We start from the raw sequence: 11173 nt of genomic DNA, 5'->3' as shown, positions 1-11173 counted from the left end.
GGTAAATTATTGCAAATCCTTATTCCCCATGGGTGATCGTAAGCGTGCGGATCGATGTCGCATTTTGAGATAAAATATTCAATTATTTCTTAAATATTTCTTGTTGTAACTGTTTTAAAGTGTGTAACGATCCCCAGAAAATAGCTGTGTTATTCTATATATGATTTATATTCTTTTTAAAAGGTATAGTATATTTTCATTTGTTTCAGCACGTGTTCGAATCAATATATTTCACAGTTTCAAATTTATAATTGCTTGCTTCATATTAATTTCACTTTGATTGTATGATTTTCACGAAACGAACAATTCTTTTGTTGATAATAGTTTCTGTATTTAATTTATTTTCGCTTTGTCCAGGTGCTGAATCTATTATGTGAATCGATCATCGCACGCTGCCGTGGAATCTTGCTGCGTTTGAATTTCTACAATTGGTGAGTCGCATTTTTCAATTATTTTAACAAAAAAGAAAGGCAGAAAAAGTTTATAAATAGCGAAGTATAAAATGGACATATATTTTAAATATTTTATGACATACAAAAGTTTACATTCATGGCAGTTTTGCTAAGTTATTTTGTATAAATATAACGTGTATTGCTATCCAAACAAGCATTTTTGATAAAATATCAATTTTTTAAGTGTACAGTTTAAAAAAATTCCAAGTCGATTCTATAATTTATGTTTGCAAAGACATTGCATACACATTTGTTTCATTACGGTCTCGCTATTAAGCATGTTTGCAACAAAAGACAAGTTTATCCTATTAATATGTGTATTTATAATTATTATAAAGCATTAGATATAATGTGAGAATCTTATACATTTATGTAAATGTGGCGTTGTCGGGCATTCGACTAAAAAATTTCAAATTATAAAGCACTTCATAGATATATTAAGAATGTGCATAGCATTTGAAACATTTTATTCTCCAGTGTTATTATAGAAACTCAGTAAATCATTCATTGACTGCATATTTTAAACATTTTTTATATTGAATTGTTCGTTTATCATGTTTCAGAAATATTAGAGAAACTTTTAATGATAGACTTTTAACAAGGACTATAAAAAAAAGAAATTTTGAAAACATTTACAGATATTTTAAATATTGTACACCTATAATGAAATAATAACATTTAACTACTTACATGATATTAATAATGGAATATTATTTTCGACAAAAAACTTAAGTTACATATTATAAATGACTAATTTTATTTATTTTTTATAAAAAATATTAAACCATTTTGGTAAAAAATCTATTATTACAAGTTTCTGCAATTGGTTTAAAGTATTATATAATATATAATATAATTGAAAAATCACAGTTCTCTTAGTAGTTAAATACATAAATATTTAATAATTCTATATACTTATGCTGTGCATTATGCATTGCAATGTAAAATAAAAATACAATCAGTTAAATCTCATTAAAGATTTATCTTAGGTTAATTCATAAGATCATGTGCATTCATATCGTATTTTTTATTTTATTATCTTGTTTAGTTTGCATAGTTTTTATTTTCATAATTGCTGTATCTAATATTGGATGTTAATTGACAATAAGTTATGACAATGGATTGTTATAAAGTTTAATACACATATATATGTATATGAATGAAATACTAAATACAATGTTATAATTTTTTGAAACTAAGAAGACAAAAGGAAAACATTTATCCTAGTTACAATATTTTATCTCAAAACCAATATTATTTTGCGAAAATAAAATTTAAAATTACTGTTAAGGTAATACAAAATAAATAATTATTTCTCTATCTCATATTTTGATAAATGCACATGAATTTATGAACTACCTAATATTACTTCAAATTATTATAAATCATATGATATTTGTCTACATTATCAATAATTAAAAATAATACTAATGATTTAAATATTGACATTTTGGTTTATCTGTGTAAAATATTGCAAAAATTACATCAGTTTTAATGAAAAAGCAGATTCCTACTGATATATTTATTCCAACAAACAAATTGCATTTATTGAACAGTAGGATAAGCAGTCATTCCATAACATATGCTCTAGTTTTTTGTTAGATATGAATATGGTATTCTCTTAAAAAGTCTGAGGCAGACAAAACATTTTATTAGTATAAAAAATGAATGCATATAAATATAATATATACGCCTATATTTTAATATTATAGCGTATGCTGCTAATAATTTTTAAATATTCCATTTATGTATTATTGATCTTTGGTAACTTTTAGTTAGCAGCTTTTACAGTCATTTTACCAGCGTGGTGATGCTTGTGGTAAATTTTGTGGAATTAGTAACGATGGTCCACTGTTGTAATAATGCAAAAATTTAAATGAAAGATACCGAAGAAAGTATTATTAATTGAAATTAAAGTTTACATACCTCCATGCAATAAGAGGAGTGAGCCTTTCTGTTAGTCTTTGGTAATTCCTTTCTAATTCTCGTTGATAATCACGCTGATCTGGACCAATTAGATTTTTGTTCCTTCTCAAGGCATCAAGACACTTCTTTGAAAAATCTTTAAAACATAAACGTAGTTTATGTTGCAATTTCGTGGGCTGTGCATTTTGTTCACGTAATCCAGAAAGAAATACAACTGCAACTTCCGCGGGTCCTTGGTTAACTGTGGTTCCAATACAACCTTGTAAAACCATTTGTAACATTTTTGCATCAGGTGGTTCTTGAGCCGTAGCTGCAGCAACCTAAATGAAATTTAGATAAATAGAATAAAAAACTAAAATAAAATTTTACTACACTTTTAAATTATGCATACCTCTGCAGTTTTCTTTTGTATGTCTTCAATAGCAACCTCAATTGGACTTAAGACTATTTGCTTTCTAGCAACCACGCGAATCCTTGTTTTCAAATATGGGAAGTGTGTAGCCACTGTTAGAATTGTTTTACGCTTACACTGTTCCCTCAATTCTCCATGAGCCTTACCACCAGGTGTAAAAGGTGTTGCATACACAAATCGTTCTAAAAATAATTTAAAGTGATGACAATAATACATAAATTGTTTAAATTTAAATGACTTAAACTCAATACTTACTGATATTAAAATTTCGATGAAAAATAGTTGGCCTGTGCCTAAGTTCGTGTGGTTCAAAGTATGGTTCTACGTAAGTAATTTGAACATAGGCTTTATCTGGTTCTAATTTATTAGGGTCTACAGGATTCGAGTCTTTTATTATCACGATGTTCTCTGCGCCAAATCTTTCAGCATAAAAATTCTCGAGTCTCGAAAATATTTCTGGTAATTTTGTCAAAGTAGGTTCTTTATAAACAAACTCGTCACCAGCCAGATCTCCGAATCGTCCTCCATAAAATCCCACTCTAAAGTATGTGCCGAATACTCGTTTTCCTGCTAATTGTTCTACGCGTGTATACGCTTCGTGAAGCTTTCTATAATTAGAGAAGTTCAAGTTAGTACACAGATAAATCTCAACAGTTTTCGTTAGCACTTTGACAATACCCATGAATGTTGGCTAGTTTTTTGTAATCGTGGGCAGCCTCTGCTATTGGAAGTAACACTCTATACACGTCAGGGATAGCCTCGTACATTCCAGCTGCATGGAAAGAACTGGCTGCATGCTCGAGCAAGCCTGCTAATCCACTTTCTGAAAAGTCTGGTCCTAAGCATAAACCTTCCTCTCGTCTAGCCAATACGTCATCCCCAACAGCACTTTCCTCTAGAGCATTTGGCGTGACAGGACATAGAGCAACAGCTCCCACTGGTCGACCTCCACCCCCTGGTTCTAACAGATGCAAATATTCTGCTACCAATGCAGCACTATGTACTAGGCACATAGCAGCCTCCGTATGATTTTTTCTTTCCATATGTTGTTGAGCCATATTTGCCAACCATGTGAGTCTAAGATCTGGCGATCCTTGATAGCCCTTTGCAATTCTACAGAATTAATTTTTAACATTAAATAATATTTCTTTCTTTCTTCAAAATTTTTATGTTGTTATATTATACTTTAAAGAATTAGATTTCAGATTTTTTTTATTATTTTGAAGATTGCATATGTTATTCATATTATTAGTAGATATCATAAATATTATAAATTTACCTGTACATGAGGTCCAAGAGCATTTCAGGATCCTCTTGGAATTCCTTCATTTTAACAGTGTCAGACAGTATCATGTGTAGATTGAACAAAAGATCCTTTACTTGTTCTGGAAAACTCGTATCAGCCAATTCTGTATCTCTCTCAGCGTACACTAGTACAGTTTTCAATGCTCTTCTGAGTGCTCCTTCGCTAGGTGCTCTTCCTCTTCCAACAAGAGCCGATAAAGACGTTGTAACTTGCATTTTAACTCGCGCAAAATTCTAAAATCGTCACATTATGCATTCAGGCAACATTATTTTATTAATCAAAGAAGGAAATATTCTCGAAATACTTACGTTACCAATTTCAAAATTTTGACGCATCAATAAATAAAGACTGGCTGCAGCATGGCTGCGAACAGCACTTAAAGGAGAGCTGCATCTAGTGAGCAATGTTAAACACAGATCGCCACATCTTTCACTCTCTTCGTCAAATAGAGCACTGTGATATTTAAATACTAATGCTCGTTGTGTATTGAACATGTGCTGCAATACAGATGTACTTTGATTTCTGGCTAATGCTCTTAGAAGAACTTTTAATACTGCTCCTACAACTGCACCTGCATCGTTACACAAATTTGTGTTTGAAGGGATACAAAAATATAGGTGGAGTGTAATATTAAGTCGAGTACTTACCTCCTCCACCATCAGCCTGTACAACTATTTCTAAAGCATCTAAAACAACAAGGGAAGCTTCAGCTGCTAAGGCACCTTCTATGTGGGCATCTTGCTCCACAGCTCTCCCTTCGGATTGTTCGCAAGACCTTCGATAATAGGAATTAGCTGTCTAGTCTCATGATTCGAATCTTGATAAATATTCAATAACATACCTGTAAGGCATTTGGTCTTTACGCCACCTCAATTTGTCTCCGGTCATTCTTTCCTTCCTGCGTAGCATCATTTCGCTTCTGGCACTTCCTTGACCGAGAATAACATCCTCCAACCTAGATCTAATATCGCTGGTAGCAGCAGCTTGCGGCGGTAGTCTTTTCAGTGCTTTCTTGCCCTTATATTCGAAAGCTGCCGTGGCAATGTTCAGAACTTGAAGAAGGCACAATATACGCCTGGAACTCAGCTCCGAGCACCATTGCACCAGCGCCGACTGTTCTAATCCTTTAAGTACCCACAACACGCACATCAAGAGATGTCGCGTGGCCTCTGAACTTAAGGAAACTCTGCACTGAGTTCCTGCCGTCTCTGCCGACACACCTCCAGCTATGGCTAGAGCCACAGATTGCGTGATGGACGCAGCTTCGTCCGGATACACGCTCTTGTCTTTGGAGTCCCAATGGTACAATTGAGGCAAAGCATCCATTATGATGTTCAGAAGTGGTAGATAGAGAGCAGCGACCCTAGCTCTAGCAGCGGGATCAGAATACCTCGAATCTACGTCGTGGTACGCCATGAGATGTCGAACGGTTCCGATAGCCTTGTTTTGGAGCATCGGATTTGGTATTTCCAACGTGTTCGACAGATCGGATAAAACGATTCCAACTAAAAAGTGTTGCTGTCGAAACTCTTGGCTGAGTTCAGAGAATCTGGCACGGTCCCCAGGAACGAGGGTAGATATTAAACTGCCAGAGCTACCCGTGGATGGACTGGGGGATGCTGGTGCCGATCCTGACGTGTATCCAGTACCAAAAGGAAGATTCAGAGCCACGTAGTGCTCATGGGAACACACGGTGCGCACGAGGTCCAGCTTCAGCGCGAAGAGGGCAGCCGAATCAGGGATATGCATGGACGCGTCCGACAAAGAGCAACACGCGGCACGAATCAGGGACAAAACGAATCCTCTGTCCATTATCGACAGCAAATCGGAAAGGAAGTTACCGAGGCTCGATATCAAATTATTGGGTACTCTGGTTTCCTTCCCACATCTAGATATCACTTCAGAAGTTAATGCCGCGGTGAGCGTCGCTACGTCGTCGCAGAATTGAGGAGAGAATCTTGACTTTCGCGGAGCATCCAGTATTCCTATTTCCGACAGTGTCACGACCATCGAACGAACGATCAGTTCTAAGAAAAACCAGGAGTACGTAACAGCCAAATCTCGTGCTTGGCCCGTGGACACGACCCAATGCAGCGCCAGCTCTTCGTGCAAAAGTCTCCTCGTGGGCTGACTGTTTATGGAAGGCGATTCTTGGCGCATGGACGCGGTTCGATCGAGCCCTCGAGAGTGTACTTCCATTTCCAGGTCTTCCAGAGGTAGGTCAGGATTGCTTTGAGCTCGCACGATACCTGGAGTGTGCGACATTCTTGGTAAAGAGCACTGATATGCAACGTATGTAGCCAAGAGGGCGTGCCTTCCATGCGCGTCTAATTGACCATCCGGTAGATTGGTAATATTTCGAACCAATAGGCCTATAGCCTCGAAAACCGTGGCTGCCACGTTGAGGGGTTGAGACGGTAATGTTGGAGGGCGTACTAGAAGCGATATTAACTGGTCCAGTAGTTGAGGTAGCGATCGCACTAAAGCAGAATGCGATGCCCTCGCCAATTCCAAGAGTGCAGATTTTAGTTCGGATTCCATTCCGGCTTCGCCGATACGCGGAGGCACTTGGCCAGTTTCCAAGAATCCACACAACGATAGAAATCTGTAATTCGATTTCAATTTAACGTTTGTTCTTCGATATCTGTGAAACTCAGAATTATACCTGTCGATGTATTTATCTTGCGGATGGACGCTAGAGACTGGTTCTAAAATTACTGTGAAGACTCCTCTGTGAGCATCTACCCATCTTGTGCCCGGTAAAAGAACATCAGGCGCGATGTAGGAATAATTTGCTGGGGGTGGATCTAGCATTGCTGGAAGACTGAATTCGCCAGACTGTAGATGCCCGTCTCTCAAGAGCGGCAACCACTAAATATATACATTAGATTGAGTGCTTAAACCCCCGTAGTTTAAGTTTTAAGTTTGTATATTTACCGTGTACGCTACAGCAGTTTCGACATTCGGTTGTTCTACTTTCTTTTGGCAACTGATGTGGTAGAAAGTGAACAACAAATGGTGTTTCGCACTCAGGTCCGCGGGAAGACGAATTTTTACTTCATCGTAAAAATTTGGATTTTTATTATGATATGATACGGACGTGAAGCACTCGTGGGTCATTTCGGGGCACGATGATCTTCCAAAAATAGCTGTAAGAGCATCAGATTCTTGTTCGCCGCCCATCAGTTGCATTCTTACAGCGATGTTTCGAGCAGAACCGGTTCTAGAGCTAAAATTTGCTTCCTGAAACGAGTAGTGTATGTTTGACGCGGCTTAGCAATCTTCAATTAACGTAAAGTAACAAATGCTGATTTACTTTTGGGTAAATGTAAAGCAGATTACGATACGTTAAATCCGGCGACACAACTTCGCTCGGGAACTCCAGTATTTCTTTGACCGGTCGACTTTTTTCGTCTGGATAGGGCACCAGTCTTCTGAGATCAGAATCTAAACATCTAGGCAATTCTTCAGGCCTGGGGCTAAGATCTAATTTCAGTATACCTGGTAGGCACTTCAGTCGTTTCAAATTAGAACCAGGTCTTCGTAGTTCTACTAGAAGTTTATAGAGATCTTCATCTCTCAGGCGTTCGCTTTCTTGTTTAAAGAAACTCGAAACAGTCAGTGTAATAGGCCTAGACAAAACATTGTGCATTGTAGAGGCAGTAGATGTTTATAGTGGATCGTGTAATTTAAAATATTTACCTAAATGTGTCGAGGCAGTTGGCAAAGTCGTCTGGCGACCAACTGCGTCGTTTGTCGGAACTCCGTCTTTCGAGAGAGCCTCTTCGAGTTGGTGGTTCTACCTTTTTACGCCACTGTTCGAGTCCACTCGATTTTCTATCTAATGACCCGGCACTTCCGGTACTATCTGTATCCCCGCCACCTCCAATCACCCCAGAAAGATGGATGGCAGTCCACGCAAGTGGCATTCTGTACCTACCCAAGCGCTCACACGCAGCTGCAGCTGCAGCTTTTACCTATTTCGAGAAAATGTTTTTATTTTAATAAAGTTGAAGTGATCCTCGTCTCGATTATTCGTAGATTAGCCAATCACCTTATCTTTATTTTTATCTTCGCGTACATACGGTTCGGCACATTCCGAAATATCACCTTGCAATACTTTCTCGAGTCTAACAACCAAGAATAAATCTGGACTCGGTTTACTGATACTCATGACGCAACTTCTTGCCAAAGTACTAGCATCGCTGTACGCAATGTGACTGCCAAGCATCCTTTTCAAACCCTCCGAATTCATGTCCACGTAAAAGTTTTCAGATACCTGTAGTTTAGGTCTGGGTTAGTGAATGGCACACGTGTTATTTATCTTTCAAAATTGGAAGTTTCCAAATACCTTTTTCTTTTCTCTGGCATCGTATAACGCCAGGCTTGCAAAGATTGGTTCTACTTCCAATTCCAGTTTCAATTGAAGACACTTCACGAGAATTTTGTGAGAAAATGGTTCTGTAGGTTCTGGTGCAGCACCAATTTCTTGCCATTCATCATCCGGCGAAGCTGGAGGTGCATAAAGTGGAAATAATGCTTCCTAAAATTAATATCAACATATAGAATTACCAAAAACTAATTCTTTTATGTGCAATATTTAATACTTACTTGACGATCTTCCGAGCGTTTTTGCTCATTCATCTGGTCGATAGTTTCGGGGCAGACGCGATCTAGTAAGCTCGGAAGAAGAGGGTCATGTTGTGAATGCCTTAAATCTAAACTTGCCCAAGACCCTCTTGGTGTATCACCACAATTCGATAAATCCTCCTCTTCGTTCGGTGATCCAGAGCCATTTGTATCTTCTTGATCCACCTGTTTTATGTTTATTTTAAATCTGTATTGCAATTATCTTTATATACAGGGTGTTCAACTACCAAAATAAGACGAAAATCAAGAATACCAATTCGTCGATGGAGGCTCCGTTAAAAAGTTATTAGCAATTAAATTCAAAAATTTCAAATCGTTCTAAAAAAAATATTTCTGGCTTCAGGGGTCACTTAGAATCATTTTTGGTGAATAGACATCCCCCCGAAATCCTATTCAGTTTCGAGAAAAAAATTCGAGAAGGTGTGAAATTTTTCGACGGAAAAAAAAAATTTCAAATCGTTTTGGAAAAATTTTTTTCTGTTAATGGGGTCAATTACAATCATTTTTGGTGAATAGACATATCCCCGAAATCGTACTCATTTCCTAGAAAAAAATTCGAGAATGTGCCTAAATTTTTCGGCGAAAAAAAAAAAATTTCAAATCGTTCTGGAAAAATTATTTTCGGTTGCGGGGGTCAATTACAATCATTTTTTATCAACAGACATACCCCCGAAATCTTGCGCATTTTCGAGAAAAAAATTCAGTACTGTCGGAACTTTAAACGTTAATAACTTTTTAACGAAATCTCCATCAACAAATTAGTATTCTTGATTTTCGTCTTATTTTGGCCTCTAGAATCTCCCATTAAAATTTTTCCCAGGGGTGGCTGAATATCCTGTATATGTATGTATTTTATTAGTCAAGCACCTCAAAATCTTGTCTTGGTGTATCCTGCAATAGTCTATCTCTTGCAATAGGAGATACTCTACGTTTATATTTTCTGTGTACCACTATCCAGTCAGAAGTAAAACTTTCTATACATCTTCTAACATAAGGAGATACTGTGTCCCTAAAAACAATACTTGTTAATTAAGACTACAATAATGAGAGTTCTATTCATTTAAAATAAGTCTTACAATGACTCATAGGGCACAATTGGTTCTTCTGTTCGAATTTTTCTTTTTACAACAGTTAACTCAACATCTCCTGGTGGAAAGTCTAATATTGATTTCAAAGGATCACGGTCAATGGCTGTTTGATGTTGGGCTAAGAATTCTTCATAGTCTAAAGGCTCTAGTACCTCACATAGTGATATCTTAAAAAGACAAGTTCATAGTTAGATTAATATAAATAGCTTAAATGTTTAAAATTACATGTATAAAATATTGTATATCACATACTGTGGAGGAGAAACCTGAGAATGAACTGCCACTTTTTGATAATTCTCTAGAATATGAGGTGGAAGTAGCAATTTGTCTTCGTACATCAGCAGCATGCTGTTTACTCAGTTTCTGAGTAAAAGCCCGCTGTACGGATGACATTATAAATGCCGCGGTGAAATACTCCTTGGATGAAATCCTAAATAAACATGAAAGATTAAATAAATTTAATGACATAGTTATAAGTACAATGTAATATTAACACATGCAGTTAAGATTTTGTTACAGATTTCTATTAAATTTCACTTCTATACACTTTCCATTGATGATTCAATAAAACTTTGCATTGTTTAATTAAACCATTATTGAAACAATTGCATGCACAACGTCAAAGCACTCAGTAAAGCATGCAATTAACATGAGTTTCATAGAGACTGATGTACAATATTAAAAAGTTATACGTACGTGACTTTATGTTTACTAAACGTTCATTATATAAAAATTACGAACACGTTCGAGTCAATATTTCAATATTTTGACAGTTCTTGTCATAAACTTTTACTGTCCAGGCCTATTGCATTCAGGAAGCCAAAGTTCCCATTCACACTGTAGAAGTATAGATTGGAAACCTTAGGGTGAAAGTTATGGTTGCCTCCCTGATTTTTAGCGCTACCTGATGGCTGGAATTACAAGCTACGTTCTTCGATTATTTTATTCCTTTTTTTTTATGTTAAAAGATCGTCAAACACGATGAAGATTAATCAATTTGCGATACTTGTACATCAGTTATTGAAATTGTATTCGCATCTATATAATCTAGGAACATTTAACGCTTTGGCGTTGGCTTTGAATGGGGCTTCTAGTTACAAATGCTTTAAGTTTTTACCCTAGCTTTCACATACTGGGTGGCGTAATAAAACACGATCTTCATGAGTAATTGATACAGTAAAATTTCGATTATCCGGCATACTCGGGCCTGAGGCAATTTGCACAAGGGTACAGAAATGAACAAAAGAGGAAGTGCAATAGAAAATGAAATTACAGAAACATTTCTGGCCACACAGTATATTCTAAAAATACGCGTTGTTTGCCTTTTCAAACATTAAAA

At 36.6% G+C, this 11173-nt stretch overlaps 1 protein-coding gene across 1 annotated transcript; it reads right to left on the bottom strand.

Moving 5' to 3' along the window:
* Positions 1-496: 496 nt before the first annotated feature.
* Positions 497-10665, bottom strand: Zir (dedicator of cytokinesis). Its single transcript, XM_076768813.1, has 20 exons — positions 10531-10665; positions 10087-10264; positions 9823-10001; positions 9614-9755; positions 8708-8911; positions 8448-8639; positions 8151-8375; positions 7799-8073; positions 7413-7728; positions 7034-7339; positions 6762-6967; positions 4938-6701; positions 4744-4871; positions 4405-4667; positions 4070-4329; positions 3469-3903; positions 3046-3398; positions 2770-2972; positions 2379-2698; positions 497-2303 (listed from the first exon to the last, which is right to left on the bottom strand). The coding sequence occupies exons 2-20, from the start codon at positions 10225-10227 to the stop codon at positions 2249-2251; spliced, it is 5967 nt and encodes a 1988-aa protein (XP_076624928.1). The 5' UTR covers positions 10228-10264; positions 10531-10665; the 3' UTR covers positions 497-2248.
* Between the last annotated feature and the right edge of the window lie 508 nt (positions 10666-11173).

The sequence above is a fragment of the Colletes latitarsis genome, chromosome 7 (genome assembly GCF_051014445.1).
Source record: "Colletes latitarsis isolate SP2378_abdomen chromosome 7, iyColLati1, whole genome shotgun sequence".
NCBI lineage: Eukaryota > Metazoa > Arthropoda > Insecta > Hymenoptera > Colletidae > Colletes > Colletes latitarsis.
The sequence above is the reverse complement of the archived record's forward strand: the minus strand, read 5'-3'. Positions and strand labels throughout refer to the sequence as shown.

What these genes read in the sequence shown, in the direction of transcription:
- Zir (XM_076768813.1), bottom strand. Translation starts at nt 10,227, where the DNA reads ATGTCATCCGTACAGCGGGCTTTTACTCAGAAACTGAGTAAACAGCAT. An exon ending in ATGCCAGAGAAAAGAAAAAG is followed by an intron (nt 8,376 to 8,447) that starts GTATTTGGAAAC and finishes CCTAAACTACAG; the next exon opens with GTATCTGAAAACTTTTACGT. An exon ending in AAACTGCTGTAGCGTACACG is followed by an intron (nt 6,968 to 7,033) that starts GTAAATATACAA and finishes GTATATATTTAG; the next exon opens with TGGTTGCCGCTCTTGAGAGA.